This window comes from Rhinopithecus roxellana, chromosome 17 (assembly GCF_007565055.1).
Source record: "Rhinopithecus roxellana isolate Shanxi Qingling chromosome 17, ASM756505v1, whole genome shotgun sequence".
Lineage (NCBI taxonomy): Eukaryota > Metazoa > Chordata > Mammalia > Primates > Cercopithecidae > Rhinopithecus > Rhinopithecus roxellana.
Window position 1 is genome coordinate 24,788,665 of NC_044565.1, and position 17,985 is coordinate 24,806,649.

Below are 17,985 nucleotides of genomic sequence, written 5' to 3' on the forward strand. Positions count from 1 at the left end.
ATGTCAGAGGTTATAGACAGATTTAATGCATTGCTGCATTTCTCAAATTGTTCTTAAAGTCTAAATTGAATAAAGATACAGACTTTGAATAAAGTCTGTATCAACTTTATTCTCCTGTCAGCCAAGTATGAGGGCTTATTTTTCTAATAATCCTGCTAACACAAAGCACTGTCCTATAAATCTTTGACACGTTCTAAAGGTACAAATACTATTTGTGATACTTTATTGTTATCATCTATTTGTATTTATTCTTACTGAATTACTTTTTCATTTGCCCATGGTGGGGCATGTTTGTCTTTTCCTTCATTAGTTGCAAGTGTTCTTTATATATTGAGAATGTTACCATTTTTGTCATAGATGTTTCTAATATCTTCCCCAGTTCTGTTTTTTTTTTTTTAATTGGCAAGTAAAAATTATATGTAAATATCTTCCCCAGTTCTAATTGGCCTTCTGAGTTTTAAGACTACTTCTCTTGAAGTCCATTTCACCATGGCTCCCTCCCTTTTTGGCCACTTCTGTGGTTCCAGCTAGGATTTAGAAAGGTGGGGTGGAGGGTGGTTGAGGGGAGAGGAGCAGCGCTCTGCTGGTGATAGGGGAGACAGCTGCCCAGTTCCTGGGGTGTCCAGACCTGAGTAAACCATGGCAGGGCAGGTGTCAGAATGACCATCTACCTGTGCTTTTTGTTTGGGGGTGTCTGTACCAAGAGGTAATACAGGCCCTTCCTTCAGCCCAGGCTAGGGCCATCTTTCCTTCTTTCACTTGCTGCTGCCTTGGGGTTTTCTGCTGATTCTTTGAATTTCTGTCACTTTCTTGGTCTTATGAGTATTCTAATGGGGCCGTCAAGAAATGCCCTGCACAAAGTAAGCCCTCGATAAATATTTGGGGGAAAAGCAAGAGTCTGCATCCAGGCTGCTGCAGGATCCAAAGCCCCCTGCAGCTTGTGAGAGTAACTCCTGTTGCCTGACTCATGGGCAGAGGCAGCTGTCTCTCCGTCTCTCTCACTGGGAGTCTGAGACACCGCAACTTCTCTCCTTCTCTCTGTCCCCTCTCTAGGAGGGACATCCGAGCATGGGAGACCTCTTCTGCTCCTCCTCCTTCCCATTCCCCAAGCTGATACTGGCTAGTAGACCTCAGGCCCACCATCTATGTCCACACCCTTTCCCACCTGGACTTAAAAAAAACATTGTGGTAAAATGCACATAACATGAAATGCATCATCTTAGCCATTTTTAAGTATACAGTTCTGTGGCATTAATCTTTGCGCAGTTATCACCATCTCCAGAACTTGTCATCCTCCCCAACCAAAACTCTGTATCCATGGAACACTAACTCCCTATTCCCCTCCCTCACTGTCCCTGGTAATCACAGTTCTACTTTCTCTATGATTTATTTTTCATTTTTTGAGACAGAGCTTTGCTCTTGTTGCCCAGGCTGGGGTGCAATGGTGCGATCTCGCCTCACCACAACCTCTGCCTTCCGGGTTTGAGTGATTCTCCTCCCTCGGCCTCCTCAGTAGCTAGGATTACAGGCATGCGCCACCACGCCCAGCTAATTTTGTATTTTTAGTAGAGACAGGGTTTCTCCATGTTGGTCAGGCTGGTCTCGAACTCCTGACCTCAGGTGATCCGCCCGCATCCGCCTCCCAAAGTGCTGGGATTAGAGGCGTGAGCCACTGTGCCCGACCGATTTTGACTACTCTAGGTACTTCATATAAATGGAATCATACACTATTTGTCTTTTTGTAATTGGCTGAGTCACTCAGTCTAGAGGAACCCTGGGGATTTCATAATGATTCTTACACCTGCTGCTGGTCCCCAGTTCCTCAGAGCAGTTTGGGAAGAGGGCATGGCCCTCTTTCCTCACCCCGCATAAGCTGTGAGCTTTCCTGTATCTTAAACTTCTGCTAAATTACATGAATAAAGCCACATCTCTCAAGGCCAAAATTAGTGATCAGGAGCAGGGCGGGTCGAAATCCATGATGAGGAACTATTTTCTTGACTGTTTCCTAATTATCAATGTGCCTTCCCTTTTCTTGGTGTCTGTAAATCACGTGATTGTGCTGAGTGAATGTTTCATTCGTTTCCTGCTCCTCTTTGGGGCTGCAGCACCCATGAGTGACCCCTTCCTTCGTGTTACCCAGGGGTTCCCAGAGTTGGCCCTTTTAACCAGGACTTAGTGAAATCTCATTGAGGGCTTTTATTCTCCTCATCTTCAGGGAAGGTAGGAAGTGGAAAATGATTAAAAGATATTTAGCACAGGGCTTGGCACACAGATATCGCTCACTTAAGGAAGCCTGGAGCACCAGGAAATGAGTTTCCAAGTGTGCAACTCAGGAGAGGCTGCAGATGGAATTTTCCATGTTACTCCTGTAGGTCACAGGAAGCTGATCTGTGATAGGGGAGGGGAAGTGGACACGTAGCTTGCATCTCAGGCCTCCTCAGAACCCTGTGCAGCAGACACTTTTGTTATGATCCACTGATTGCTGAGGAGCAAGGCCTGGAGGTTATGAATCCTCCCTAAGGTCTTCCCTAAGGTGGCTGTTAGTCAAGTGACTCCCAAGCGGTGTGTCTGACTCCTGCTGGAGCCACACCAACATGGGCCACAGAGAATTCCAAGTGGCTCAGCCAGGACCCTTCCCCTACATGACGCCTCCTTTCATCCTCCCTCCGCTGACAAACAGCCACACTATGAATGAAGTCTTGGGGCGTTCCCTGCAAACAGCGCTTCTATCCTCTCGTGAGGAAGTCAACTTGCAGTCAAGGTGGAAAGAAAAGGACCCATTCGCTCAGCACCCGATTACTGGCCACCTCGCTATAGACTGGGGTTACTGTTAGTAACATGAGTAAGGCATGGTGTTTGCCGCCAGAAACTCCCAGCCCAGTTGAGGGTTCAGAGCTAGACGAACACTGCTATGCTGCTGTGCTGCACATGTGGTCACAGCTTGGTTAGGGAGCACCAAAGAGAGACCAGCTGCCTCTTTTGGGAGAGTCAGGGGAGTCTTACCAGAGGAGAGACAACCGTGCTGGGTGTTGAAGATGCAGTAGGAGTTCACTAGATCCGTCAGAGTGGGCACAGAGGGAAGGGCAGGGGAAGGAAACTCACATGTAATCAGCATGCTATGTGCCAGGCACCTCAGCATTCTATCTTGGTAATTTTCATAACAACTTCTTGTAAGGTAGGTATTATTATGAGGAAATTGAGGCAAAAATGTTAAATGAATTTCTTAAGAGATTATTTTATTTTTTAGAGACAGGATCTTGCTCTGTTGCCCAGGTTGGAATGCAGTGGTATGACCACAGCTCACTGCAGCCTCAAACTCCTGGGCTCAAGCAAACCTCCCACCTCAGCATCTTGAGTAGCTGGGACCACAGGCACCACATGCACCACTACATCTGGCTATTTTTTAAAATTTTTTGTAGAGATGGGGCCCCACTATATTGCCCAGGTTAGTCTTGAACTCCTGGCCTCAGGCGATCCTCCCACCTCAGCCTTCCAAACTGCAGGGATTACAAGTGTGAGGACCTCACCTGTCCCTCAGAAGTTCTTAAAGTGTACATGGAACCTGGGGGGAATCCTCAAGATTCTTTGAACAGGTCAGAAGGTCAAAACTCCTTCACAACAACTGCCTTTTTCACTGTTTGGACATTTGTACTGATGGTACAACAGCAATGGCAGCTAATGCTACTGGCACCTTAACACTAATCAAGGCCTTGGCAGGCTGGGTGTGGTGGCTCACGCCTGTAATCCCAGTACTCTGGGTGGCTGAGGTGGGCAGACCACCCGAGCTGAGGAATTTGAGACCAGCCTGGCTGACATGGTGAAACCCCGTCCCTACTAAAAATACAAAAATTAGCCAAGTTAGGTGGTGGGCACTTCTAGTCGCAGCTACTCAGGAGGCTGAGGCAGGAGAATCGCTTGAACCTGGGAGGTGGGGGTTGCAGTGAGCCGAGATCACACCACTGCACTCCAGACTGGGTGACTGTAGCGAGACTCCATCTCAAGGAAAAAAAAAAAAAAAGCCTTGGCACTAAATTGTGCTTCTTGTTGTGTGGTTTAGATTGCATGCACTCACAATTAAAAATAAAAAGGCAGTTTCGTTTAAGAGTGTCCTTGATGAAGCAGTAAAAGGATCAGTTTGAATCCTCCTGTACAGGTGTTGAGAATGTTCTGTATGATGGAATGGGAAGTATGTATAGAGCACCTCTGCTGCCCATCACAAAGTGATGACTGTCTCCAGGAAAAGCACTGGACTCACTGCTTGAGTGACAAACCGAACTAGCTGCTTTTTTTTTCATGGAATACTGTTTTTACTTTAAAGAATGACTGACAAACTATAGTTATTTGATCTGGGCATTGGGCAGATATTTTCTTAAAAATGAAACAGTAAGCCTGCCATTTCAAGGAAAATGGCTTGAAATACCACTTGCTGCCAATCAAAGAAATTTGAGCTTTCAAGCAGAAATTGGAGTTTAGAAAACTTTGAGAAGTAACTTCCAGCTTCCCAGTACTGAAAGTGTTACTCCCCCAAAACTCGGATTTGTTCACATGGGGAGTAACAAACGACTCTGCATGAGAATGCAGGTTTTGATCAATAGGAGTTTTATTACTTGTCACAAGCCAGAGCACCGGGACAAAGCAGTGTCTCCCTGAGGGAAAGTGACAGGAGGGTTTTATGGGGCAACGGAGAGGGGAGAGGGCGCATCATGGCATGTAGAGGAGGGTTCCCAGTGGCACAGATGCAGTAAGTCAGGTGCCAGCACATAGGTCACATGTTATGGTAATGAAGTTACAGGTCTCCTGGAGTGCAGGCTTTAGCGTGGTCATGGGGAAAGTTCACTGGGGTTCATCTATAAGTTTCTGGGGCCTGTCAGGAACTGGTTTTAGCTCACTAGGTGACCGCCTGCTACACAGAGCTTGAAAAAAACAGGCTGTAAGACAGAAAGCCTGTAAAGCAGGCAGATTGCTCAATCACCCTACCTCCTTACAGAAGGCTGATGGTGACATTATGAATGAGTGTAATTTTTTGTTAGGGCATTATGAAATGTGTCAACATCTGGAAGATCTACATAACTGATTGAACACAAATTTTCCAAATGACCAGTGCAGTCGTTACAGAAACATACGTGGATGAAAGATTCATTCAAAGTGCAAGATAGAACAATGAATTTTAATGTAGCAGAGTACAAACTGTTCATTGGCCTAGTTTCAGATTTCACATTGCAACTCACTGTTAAGAAGTTAAGAACTAATACTTGTTGAGTTTTGATGTAGTATCAAAGAAGGATATTCACAATTATCTGAAAGTTTATTATAATAGGCCTCCCTTTCCAACTACATATCTGGCTGGATTTTCTTCATAGACATCAACGAAAAAGAGGAGTCTCAGCAGTTTGAATGAGATATGAGAATCAAGCCAGGCATTAAAGAGATTTGCAAAAATCTAAAAGTGTCACTTTTCCTTTTTTGGGAAGTTACAGTTTTTTGTTATTGTTGTTATAGATGTATCACTTATGTTAATATTTATTGGGCTTATTATTGTGATTTTAAAATTAACTACTAAATAATTATTTTTAAATGCTTCAGTTATAATTTCTAACGTAAAAATTCATGGATACAGGCCACCTAAGTAGAAGCTCTTTGGCATCCTCAATAACTTTTAACAGCGACATCCTGTGACCAAAAAGTCTGAACTGCTGCCCCAAAGAATCACAGGAAATAAGTGTTTTATAGTGGTCTGTGATTTCAAATTTCGTAATTCTTTTCCATGATCAGTGATTCGCAGCGGGAGAGGGAGTTTGGGAGCTCAACCTCTCCCTGCGGGAGGTTTATCGGAATCTCTGCGGGACTCACTACAGCGAGCAAAGATTTACAAGATAACTCCCTTAGAATCTCCCTGAGCTCCTCTCTGCCTCCCTCTCTCAGATGGTCTTTTGCTCCCTCTCACGTGTGCGCTCTCTATTTCTCTCTCCTCTTCTTCAAATCCTCCCTCACCCCTTGCCTGCCTGCTCGATCCCTCTCTGCTTCCCTCCTCCTCTTCTCCAGGCTCTGAACCTGGCAGGTGGGGCCGACCCCACAGGAGGCTGCACCTCTCCAGGCTGAATGGACACTGATGTGCTTGACTCCAAAGTTTACTGGGGCTCCTGGGAGATGTTGCCAGAGGCTCAAGGGGCTTTCGTGGTCCAGGCAGGACTCTCTGAAAGCTGAGCCATCCAGGTGGAGACCAAAGGCTTTCCACTGAGTCTTGCACAGTTCGGGTGGAATGAGGTGATCTTTAAGAGCCGACCCAAATAAAAGTTCGGTGTCAGGCTGAACCCCTTGAATTGTCTGTTGAACGCCCCATCTTTTCTGTTCCTGATGCTTACTGGAAAAGTCAGACATGGTTAGCCCTTCCTGTGCTCCCCAGGGCACTGCAGAACAAAGCTTCATTAAATGCTTTCTCTTCTTCTCTGGGTCTTTCCATACTCTTTCTGTGGGTCAGTGTCTTCATGGAAGATATGTCTGCAGACCTGCTGGGCTTAGTGGGGGAACCCCTCGCTCTGACCTGTCAGTCCACATGGTGGGCCCTCAAGCGCGGAGGGCCAAAGCTCTGTCCAAACTCCTTGTTTTGTGGATCATTCAGAGAGAGAAATGCACTTGCCAGCCCAGTAAAGGACCAGGGGCTGCGGCACCTGCCTGTTTCTCCCAGCCTACGGCTCTTCTATGGAAATGACCTCCCTGCTCACAGCTGTAGAACCTGCCCTAGGAGGGGGGTCTCCTTGTGCGTCTCCCTCTCCACTTTTCTTTCAAGCCTCACCTGTCCCACCTCACTGGGGACAGGCACTCGCCCCTTCATGCCCACTGCTCCAGAGGAAGGGCTTCTGCCATGCATCGTCTGGGGCACTGTGGGTGAGCTCTCAGCCATTAAAGTGTTAGTTCTTCCTGTCCACCTCAACGCCATTCTGCATGCCCTCAGCCAGCCCTCCCAGCCACACAGAGCTTCCTTGGGACAGCTTGCCTCAGACAGACTCCTTCAAGGCCTTGGAGGGTGAAGTGGATTTTGTTTTAATGGAAGTAAAATTAACATATCATAAAATTCACCATTTTAACCATTTCAAAGTATATAATTTATGTGGTTTTAGGTTGCAATGTTGTGCCATCAACATCATGATCTAATTCCAGAACATTTTTATCACCTCAAGAAGAAACCCCATACAGTTTTATCAATCACGCCCCATTTCCAACTTCCCTTTCCCTTTTCTTAGCTCTTGGAAACAACTAATCTGCTTTCTGTCTCTATGAATTTGCCTATTCTGGACATTTCTTATAGATGGAATCCTATAATTTCTGGAGGTAGATGTTCAAAAGAGAAATGAAATACTTTCTAGGAAGATGGTTCATTTTTAAAATTAGAAGGCTGGATGTGGTGGCTCACACTTGTAATCCCAGCACTTTGGGAGGCCAAGGTGGGAGGATCCCTTGAGGCCAGGAGTTCGAGACCTGCCTGGGCAATATAGTGAGGCCCCCATCTACACACACACACACACACACACACACACACACACACACCAGCTGGATCTAGTGGTGTGTGCCTGTGGTCCCAGCTACTCAAGAGGCTGAGGTGAGAAGATAGCGTGATCCCAGGAGTTTGAGGCTGCAGTGAGCTGTGATCTCACCATCGCACTCCAGCCTGGGTAACAGAGTGACATGCTGTCTCTAAAAAAAAAAAAAGAAGCTAGAATCAGAAAATTTATAATTAAAAAATTTAGGCTGGGTGTGGTGGCTCATGCCTGTAATCCCAGCACTTTGGGAGGCCAAGGTGGGTGGATCACGAGGTCAGGAAATCGAGACCATCCTGGCTAACACAGTGAAACCCCGTCTCTACTAAAAATACAAAAAATTAGCCGAGTGTGGTGGCGGGCGCCTGTCATCCCAGCTACTGGCGAGGCTGAGGCAGGAGAATGGCGAGCCCAGGAGGCGGAGCTTGCAGTGAGCCCAGATCACGCCACTGCACTCCAGCCTGGGTGACAGTGCCAGACTCCGTCTCAAAAAAAAAAAAAAAAAAAAAATTATTTAAAAAGTCAGAAATAACAATAACAAACTCAATAAAGAGAGTCGACCTGGGTACTTTCTTTTGAAAGCATGTTTCTGAGGTCCCAGAGCTGACAGGGGAAGTTGTGTGACTGGCATTGGGGATTCATTGCAGACTGGTGGGTTCACGGGGAATCTGTTGGTTTTGTAAGATTTCCCTTGGCGACCGAGCTGAAGCACAGGTCTCAGAAGCTGAGTCTAACTCAGTGGAAGGTGCGGGGTGGGATGTGTCTCTCCACTCTTCCTTTTGTGTCTCTTGTAGGGGTGAAGAAGAGAACCAAAGTCATCAAGAACAGTGTGAACCCTGTATGGAATGAGGTATGTGAGTTTTTTTCCTTCCTTTTCTCTCTTTCTGCTGCAGTTGTGTCTGCAGGGACAAGTTAGGGGGCTTGTGGAGGAGGTGCCTTCTCAGCAGCGTCCTTGAGGTGGGGAGGGGCTGGTGGTCCAGCCTGCCAACGAAATCCTTCTGGCTCTAGGAACCTGGGAGGAGGGTTGGTGGCCTGGCCTACTAGGTAAATGGAGAGGAGCTAGACATTTTTTGTTTCTGTTTCCCCCCAGCTCTGGCCAGCCAAGTAAAGGGTGCTCAGGGACTCTCTTGCCTGCCTGTTTCTCTCACACAGGCTGTTTGTTTTCCTTGCTCAAAGCTCACCTTTTCCCCACAGCCCTCCCTGATGAGGCAGGTCCTCTTCTGGCTCCTGCTGGCCCCTGTCTCCTCAACCAACTCCCTGCATACATGGCTTCCGGGTGGTCCTTTGGAAGCCCTGCTGCCTTGCATGGATGGGGTCGGACGCACAGGGGAGCCTTTGTTCTGAGGAGAGTCATGGGGGCCTAGCCAATATGGCACTAACTCGTGCTGCCCACCAGGGCCTGGCTTCTGGACAAGCCCAATAATCTTGGTCCTTGAAGATGCTTCAGGGTCACCTGTTTTTTTCCCAGCCACACGCCTCGTTTGGCTTCCTGGGGATGGGTTGAAACTGAGTTGGGAGAGGGGCCTGTGAGAGCCCTCTCTCCTTCTCTCTTCTGCTGTCTTCAGCTCTTACTGTCACCTCTGAAGTTCTGGAGCTGTGGTCTCCATCTATTCATCCATCCATCCATCCATCCATCCATCCAACCATCCATCCATCCTTCCATCCATCCATCGATCCATCTGCCTATCCACTAAAATCATTCATGAATGCCTACTCAGTGCCCTGGGGGCATGAGGGTGAAGCAGACACAGTCTCTTCTCCTAGAGGCCCATAGGTTAAGATACCTTTTCTCTTTTTCTTCCAGGGCTTTGAATGGGACCTCAAGGGCATCCCCTTGGACCAGGGCTCTGAGCTTCATGTGGTGGTCAAAGACCATGAGACGATGGGGAGGAACAGGTAAGGTGGCCAGAGCGGGGTGCTCCATGGCTTGAAAGTGCAGGTAGGATTGTGGAGGATGCAGACTGCAGAATCCAGGCCCCAGGGAGCTGGGGTTTCAATTCACATTTACCAAGCACCTCCTCCCATGGGACTGGCCCAGTGATAGATGCTGGGAGAATCTGGCTGTGGCTTCAGGAACTCAGCCATGGGTACGGCTGAGTTGCCAGGCTACAGGGGAGGGAAGATGGGCTGGAATCAAGTGTCCACGCATTTGCACAGACAGTGTGTGCCCTAGGGAGCAGGAAGACTCGCTGCCTGCTGCTCCAGCCCAGAGGATCCCTGAGGTGGGCTCTCTCTCCTGGCCCAGCCCAGGCCAGTGAGGGCAGAGGCCCCCTCCAGGAGGCAGGCAGGCAGGCAAAGTGAAGCCGCAGCCAGCAGGGAGCTTTCCAGGAAGGCTTCATGGAAGGGGCAGGACTAGAGGTAAGATTCGTGGTTTAGAAATCAGAACAGTAATAATGGGTAGCCCGGCCTGGGCGCCTTCCTGTGTCAGGGTTTCTGCTGAGTTTTTCATGTACCCAGTGAGTGGGTTTCCTGGTGAGGGGAATAGCAGGAGCAAACTTGTGGTGGCAAAAGCTGGCTCCCCCCAGGCAGGCGATGAATCCCTTCTCTTGCCATTGAGCTCCTGGGCCTTGTAAACGGAGGCGGTGGGGTGGACAGGTTCAACCCAACCTGCAGATGGATGGGCCTTGGACTGGGGCTGTGGGTGGACTGGGAGACACAGCATGTGAAACTGCACGTGATGAGCCTCGAGCCTCAGGGTGTGAGTCCAGTTGTCCCTGCTGGGCATGAGAGGAGGCATCTGCATTAGATGCCAGCAGGAGTGGGTTCATGCTTCAAGTGTCATTTACAGAAGTCTAGGCCCAAGCATCAGGGATGGGCTTGCTGTTTTGTGACCTGCTCACAGGGGAGCCTTTGTTTGGGAACTAGGTCAGCGGCGTCTGCGTCCTGGAAGCCTGGCTGTGTTGCCCCGGGTTGGGGCAGGAGGGGTTGGGGAGGAAGAGAATTCAGGAACCTAGGGAAGGGCAATTAGGGTCTCCAGCTGCAAAACACCTGGAAAATTTGAAATGTTAAAAACTCGGAAAAAACCCCAATTGCCACCTTCTCTCTGTGGCTGTGCTGGCCATGGGTGCACAGTGTGGGGCGCTTTCACTGGGCCCCCAAAAGTGCGGCTGCAAGGTGTGGGGCCCAGGCCTGTGGGCCAGGGCATCTTGAGCCCATCTCTTCCAGCTGTTGGCCTCAGCCATCTCCACCTGCACGGGGGACAGGGATTGGAATCAGTTCAGCTACCTTCCCAACACAGACACTGTGGAAGGCAAGGCAGCCGCTAACAGGCATGAATGGTGGACCCGCAGACCAGGGAGGGAGCAGCCCTGGACAGTGGGCAGTCCTCAAAGGCTTCCTGGAGGAGGGTCACTCAGACTGACTTGAAGGCAGGGGTAGGCTTTGAAAAGGTGAGAAGGGGAGGGTATTCCAGTGTGTGGATGTGGCAGGCAGCCAGGCTCAGGCCTTACAGGTGCAGCCCTGTAAGAAGTGGGCGGTGGGGAAGAATTGAGACGGGGGTCTCCAATGCCAGGCTGAGGAGAATAGCAGCAAAGTCACACAACTGCCACACAGCTGAGTGTCTGGCCTTGTGCTGTCTTATATACAAGTCCTTTACCCATCAGTTAGATACAACTATTGTAACTGTCACCTTTATAGATGGGGAAACTGAGCCTCTGAGAGATTGGGCAACTTTCTTGAAGGCTAGTGATGGCAGAACTGTGATTGGAGGGCAGGTTTTTGGGACATGCTCATAATCACTGAGCCCCATGTGCCTCTCAGAGGCTCCTGGAAGCCCCAGGGTGGTGTTGGTCCCTTCTGGAGAGTTCAGTTCCCCTGACAATGCTGGCATTGACAGAGTTTTGAGGGGCAAAGGCAGGACAGTCTGGTTACTGCAGGCCATGCAATGGAAACACATGTTTCATTTTCATGATCTTATCCAGCATTTTTACAGGCTCTGTGGGAGATTCCCCCCACCCCTTTTTTTTTTTTTGAGACAGAGTCTTGCTCTGTTGCCTAGGCTGGAGTGCAGTGGCACAATCTCTGCTCACTGCAACCTCCGCCTCCCAGGTTCAAGTGATTCTCCTCCTTCAGCCTCCCCGTAGCTGGGATTACAGGCACGTACCACCACACCTGGCTAATTTTTGTATTTTTAGTAGAGACAGGGTTCCACCGTGTTGGTCAGGGTGGTCTTGAACTCCTTACCTCAGGTGATCCACCTGCCTCAACCTCTCAAAGTGCTGAGATTACAGGTGTGAGCCACCACGCCTGGCTAGAGATTTCCTTAAAAAAATTTTTTTTAAATTATTACGGGTAGATAATAGTTATATGTATCTATGGGGTACACGTGGTGTTTTGACACAGGCGTAATGTATAACGATCAAGTCAGAGTAATTGGAGTATCCATCACCACAAACATTTATCATTTCTTGTGTTAGCAACATTCCAGTTCTACTCTTTTAGTTGTTTAAAAATATACAATAGATTATTGTTGACTGTAGTCATCCTATTGTGCTAGGGAAATACTAGATCTCATTCATTCTATCTAACTGTGTTTTTGTATCCATTGACCACCTTGCTTCACCCCCCTCTCCCTGCTACCCTTCCCAGCCTCTGGATTCTACTCTATCTCCAGAAGTTCAATTTTTAAAAAATCAGCTGTCTGTAGGGAGATTTCTAAGACCACAAAGGCACCACGAGAGCTGTGAACGTATTTTTGATCAATTCAAGGACCAGTCTAGCCCTCAGAGTGACGGTAGGTGAGGGTCACACTCAGGCTGTTCTGGCTCTGTGGAGCAGAGCTCATATGGGGAACGGGAAGCTTTGAACCTTGGGGTCCTCCCACTGGCCCCTGTGGGTGCCCTCTAGTTCCTGGGGGCAGCTAGCTCCCTAAAAAGAAGTGCCCGATGTGAGCAGTTCACTGCAGGGCCGTGTGCCAGAAATCAGGTCCTCAAAGATCAGTTTGCAGGGCAGCCAATTCACCAGCATCACCAATTTACCAGAAACACCTTTCTTACAGCATTTAAATGTAATTTTTGATTTTTCCAAACATTTATCTCAGTTTCAGACTTCTAGCAATTAAAACTTGCCTTAAACTAGATTGAAATGTACACATACATTCATAAATACTTGAGGACTCTCAGAATATGCCCAAGCAACACTGTCATGGGAGGAATTGATAGAATTTTGACTTCATGGCTAGACACGGTGGCTCACACCTTTAATCCCTGCACTTTGGGAGACCAAAGGCGGCAGATTACATGAGGTCAACAGTTCGAGACCAGCCTGGCCAACATGGTGAAACCCCATCACTACTCAAAATACAAAAATTAGCCAGGCGTGGTGGTGGGCACCTGTAATCCCAGCTACTTGGGAGGCTGAGACAGGAGAATCGCTTGAACCGGGGAAGCAGAGGTTGCAGTGAACTGAGATCACTGGCTTTGTGCTAGGAAAACATGGGATGTGTGGCCTCCTCAGCTGTTTGCAGGCAGGGGCAGTGCCTCAGGGGAGGCAGCAAAGGTACCTGCAAGGTAATCCTGTCACCCCCACCCCATGACCAGATGGCGAAGGACTTCCACCCTGCACATGGATGTGAGAAAGCAATCAAAGACAGGCGGCAATACAAATTCTAAAAGTGTAAAGAGAAAACCATACCAGGGAGTGACAAGACACTTTAAATTTTGAAAGAAAAGGAAAACCCTTCAGGGAACCCAGTTCGATGAGCATTTAATTTATTTATTTATTTATTTATTTTTGAGATGGAGTCTCGCTCTGTCACCCAGGCTGGAGTGCAGTGGTGTGATCTTGGCTCACTGCAACCTCCGCCTCCTGCATTCAAGTGATTCTCCCATCTCAGCCTCCCAGAGTGCTGGGATAACAGGTGTGAGCCACCGCGCCCGGCCCTTCAATGAGCATGTTAGATTGAAGACCTCCTCATGCCCTCCAGTCCTGCCCATTGGGTCAGGAAGCAAAGAGGGACTCAAGGGTTAGGTGACTGTGCCTTGCAACTGTCCTTGGGCCTCTCCAGTTGGTGGGTTCCAGTGAGGGTCCCCGGAGTCATCATGCAGCCACCCCTTTTGTTTGTGGGAGTCCTGGGCGTGTCTTCTGTGAGCTTATCCGCTGTCCTCCCTCCACCTCTTCCAAGTGAGGGGATCTCAGCCTTCTGCATCCATTAACCCTCTCAGTCCCCCTCCACCTTGCTCCCCTCTCTCCTCCCCACCTCCACCCTCTGGCTCACTCTGTTTCTAGATTTCCCCTCAAGCCTCCCTCATTCTGTACAGCCTCTCACTCGCACCTCTGTCTCTGCATCTCCTGCTTTGCTTCTTTTCCTTCCTGTACCCCTCCTTTTATTCTTTCTCTCCTCCTTCTCTTGCCCTTCCTTGACCCTCACCATCCTCACTGCCACTGTCCTCTCTTTCTTATGGCTCCTGGGGCGTTTGGCATTTCTGGGTTTTTCCTGACGATCACTGGCAGTTTAGGCGTGACCTCGTTAAACCAGACTGGTCTGCTGGCCCGGAGTGGGATGCGGGGAATCCTTTCATGCCTTGGGAAAGAACTCTCCATCTGGGAACTGTCTCTGGGCTGCTCAGTATCCCACTAACCCATGAGAGGGGCAGCCCTAAGCTCGAGGATCCCCGAGCCAACTTCAGGGATGGATCTTTATCTGGCTAAAATCAGGTTTCCAATGCATATAAAAGGAAGCTCCACTCCTTAGGATGGAGGACACTCAGGTAAACCTAGCGGGCGGGTCCTGTTCCAGGCTGCACTGGACAAGTTCCTGTTTACTCGGGGCTTCTCAGAGAGAAACTGAAGGGGAGATGATCCAGGTCCCTGACCAGGTGTTTTGGTCCCCGGGATGTTCAGTCCAGAGGTTCCCAATTCAGGCCACACAATAGAATCACCTGGGCAGCTTTTACATACACCCATGCCCGGGACCCAGCCAAGGTTCTGATTTAACTGGTTTGGGGCAGGGTCTGTGCAGCATCACCCACTCTCCAGGTGCTGGTGTTTTCATTGTGCAGCCTGGGCTGAGAGCCACTGATCTGGACTCTAGACCAGCGCTGCCCACTGGAACTTTCTAAGATGATGGAAATGTCTCTATGTTGACTAGTGTGACTGAGAAATTGAATCTTAAACTGTATTTAATTTTAATGGCTTAGATTTAATTAACTACTTGTGGCTAGTGGCTGCTGTGTTGGACAGAGCAGCTTTAGATTTTTAGAACAGTGTTTCTACCCCGGCTGCATCTAGAAATGACCTGGGAGCTTAAAAAAAAAAAATAAGTGTCTGAGCTCTGCACTAAACTGATTAAATAAAAACCTCTGGAGAGGGCTGCAGGAGTCAGCACTTTTGGAAACCACCGGGGATGGCAGGGGGCAGTGTGCACGCAGGGTAGAGAACTCATTGTGTTAGAGAGACGCTGGCATCTTTTGGTTGTTGTTGTTTAGACAGAGTCTTGCTCTGTCACCCAGGATGGAATGCAGCGGCATGATTTCAGCTCACTGCAACCTCCACCTCCCAGGTTCTAGCAATTCTCCTGTCTCAGCCTCCGAAGTAGCTGGGATTACATCTCACCTGGCTAATTTTTGTATTTTTAGTGGAGATAGGGTTTCACTATGTTGGTCAGTCTCGTCTTGAACTCCTGATCTCAGGTGATCCACTGCCTTGGCCTCCCAAAGTGCGAGGATTACAGGTGTGAGCCACTGTGCTTGGTCTGATGCTGGCACTTCTGAAAGGAATTGCTCTCGATTTTTCCATGGATTCGCTAAGAAATAGATAGAAATGGTCATTCTTGTAATTGTTTATGTATGTGATTATTGGCAAAATAATCACCATCAAGTAATAATGGCTGAAACTGCATATGGTAAAATTGTTAAAGAACTGAAAAACAGACGGAAGAATCCTGTTGGTAACTGCAAACACTGACCTGGGAAATTGGACTTAGTAGAAATAATTCCACAAAAGAAAACTCAAAATGGCAGGGAACAATATTTGATAAAACTTGATGTCAACCAAAAATAATTTAAAAATCTGTGAGCCAAATCTGTGTTGGGAAATTTAAACAGGGATTAATTGTCCTCAATGAAAAGAATTTTGGTAAAATGAAAATAAAGATGGTAAAAGAGAAAAAGAAAGCACTTTAATCACTCTGTATGCAAAACGTATCAACACATTAAACTGGTTATATTTAATTTGTTCTGGAAAAATGCCTTCTCGGTGAAAATTAATTACTGTAGGTGTTTTTTATATTTAAATGTTTGGTAAATTTCACATGGAAGCAAAAACCTCCATGGGGTCAAAACATCCACCTGGCAAAGCACCAGGGTCAAAATGATGCTACTTTGACTGCAGTGACTCACTAACCCCAGGCCTAACCGGACCCCAAGACAGGGGGCCCAGATGCAACAAGGAAACATACAAAACACCCTGTTAAATGAGGAGGTCTCAAATACCACAGGTGACACCTTATATTAAGGCATTACTCATCGTTTCTCTGAGACACAGGCTTCAGTGGGCTCCCTGTGTTTTTCCTGGTCACTCTACCCTCCAGCCTGACCATGCCCCCAGCCTCCCTGCTTTAATCAAGCGGTATAGGAGGAGGTCTAGTCAGGAGGCACAGGATTGCCTTTAAAGAAGCTCTCTTTTAGGTGTTCACAGTGGCATTTTCTTTGGAATAGTGTGATCTGCTCTGTACCTTTTAGCGACCGGATGACTCTGTAAAGTGGGCACCTGAGGGGCCTCTCACCTGCACTCAGATGCCTTCCTGCCTTTACCCTTCCCCATGGTCTGAGCATCAATCATGGTGCCTGCAACTGGAGAGGACCCAGGAGACAACCTGAGAACCTTCCTGAGCTCCAATGCTCCTTCTCCTCCTTCCTCCTTCAGCTGCTCCTCCTCCCACCCCCACATTGAGCTGGATGATCTGGTCCAGCGGAATAAGCGTGGACTTTGGGAAGAGCCAGGGTCTAGCTGCAACACTCTGTGGCCTTGGGCAGGTCACTACACTCCCCGAGCCTTACTTTCTTCCGTTCTTAGGGAGTATCAAATCAAGGGACCTGCCACAATGGGGGGCTCCCTAAATGTTAGTTCTGCATTGCTACCTTGACCTTGTTCCCCCGTGCTTCCTTCTGCTGCCGCCACCGCTCCAAGTCCCACTGACCCAGCCCTTTCCCACCAAAGGCTGCTCTCAGCCAGCTATGGGTTGAAAAAGCACCAAATCGTGTGAATGCATAGGTGGCAGCCTATGGCTTCATGTTTCACTCTGTTTCAGGAATTGGGGGATGCTGCTTTATAGCTCAGACTCTGCTTAGAAAAAAGGGAAGTGTTAATGGTAGGTGTCCAGCCACTGCAGCAGATTATGAGAAGATATTTTAGGAATGGTGCATCTTCCTGACATAGTGCCAACTCTGAGCCTGGCCTTGGTGCCATCGGGGCAGAGGTGAGGGTGGTCTGATGCCTCCTATGACAATGAGCTTCATTTGTTGAGGGAGTGTGGAGGTTTCCAGGAAGGGTCTGAACATGCTTTTAGTTCTTTAGGGTAGCCATGCATGGGAGATGACAGGCACCTGGGGAGGAGACCTGGCCAGTCGGGGCCTGTCACCTACACCTGGAGTGTGCTGATGGGATTGAGGGGCTCTGTACTGGGAGGAGCAGGCATTCTAATTCTCAGGCTGTCCATCAGAGCTTGCAGGGCAGGGGTGGTGGAATGAGAATGAGGATCAGGGGCTTTGCTCAGGGACCATCCTGTCTTTGACCTGGACCTCTCTGAAACAGTTTCCTCATCAGGACAATGGCAAAAGCAGTTCCTATGTTGCAAGGTTGCTGTAAAATTTAAATAATATAATGCATGTGTGTCAAATGCCTGCTCAGTGCTTGGAATACTGAAGGTGCAATACATGGGGGCTGTTGGGAGCAGGATCCATACAGATGCACTTACATAAACCCCACAAAACACCCCACTGAGTGTCCAAATGGGCCACATGTGAACACTATGTGTGTGGCCTGTTTGGACACCCGGCAGTACCTGAGTGTGCACTAACATTGCATAATATGTTCACATGCATTTTTTAAAAATTTAAAACAACCAAAAAATTCCACAAAAATATAAAAAATCTAAGTAATTTTTGTAAGTATAAAAGTGCGTTTCATTCTTAACAAGTTCTAAAGGAAAAAGTACAAGTTCTCCCACCTTCTACCCATGCATTTCTTCTCTTTTCTCCAGAGATGCCCATTGTTAACGATTTGGTGCATATCTTTCTTTCTTTTTTTGAGACAGAGTTTTGCTCTCGTTGCCCAGGTTGGAGTGCAATGGCATGATTTCAGCTCACTGCAACCTCCGCCTCCCGGGTTCAAGTGATTCTCCTGCCTCAGCTTCCGGAGTAGCTGGGATTACAGGTGCCCACCACCATGCCCAGCTGATTTTTGTATTTGTAGTAGAGACGGGGTTTCACCATGTTGGCCAGGCTGGTCTTGA

General features: G+C 48.2%; 1 protein-coding gene across 20 annotated transcripts in view; it reads left to right on the forward strand.

Annotated features, from left to right (window-relative positions):
• The window catches only part of DYSF (dysferlin), a 237,169-nt gene that overhangs the window by 18,811 nt on the left and 200,373 nt on the right, over nucleotides 1-17,985 (forward strand). For all 20 annotated transcript variants that reach the window (XR_004054403.1, XR_004054402.1, XM_010361938.2 and 17 more), the window contains exons 2-3: nucleotides 8,330-8,385; nucleotides 9,340-9,431. Coding sequence is in view for 18 of the 20 variants with exons in the window: in XM_010361938.2 (XP_010360240.2) it covers nucleotides 8,330-8,385; nucleotides 9,340-9,431 (148 nt within the window). In the remaining 2 variants the exon portion in view is untranslated. The remainder of the gene's footprint in view (nucleotides 1-8,329; nucleotides 8,386-9,339; nucleotides 9,432-17,985) is intronic.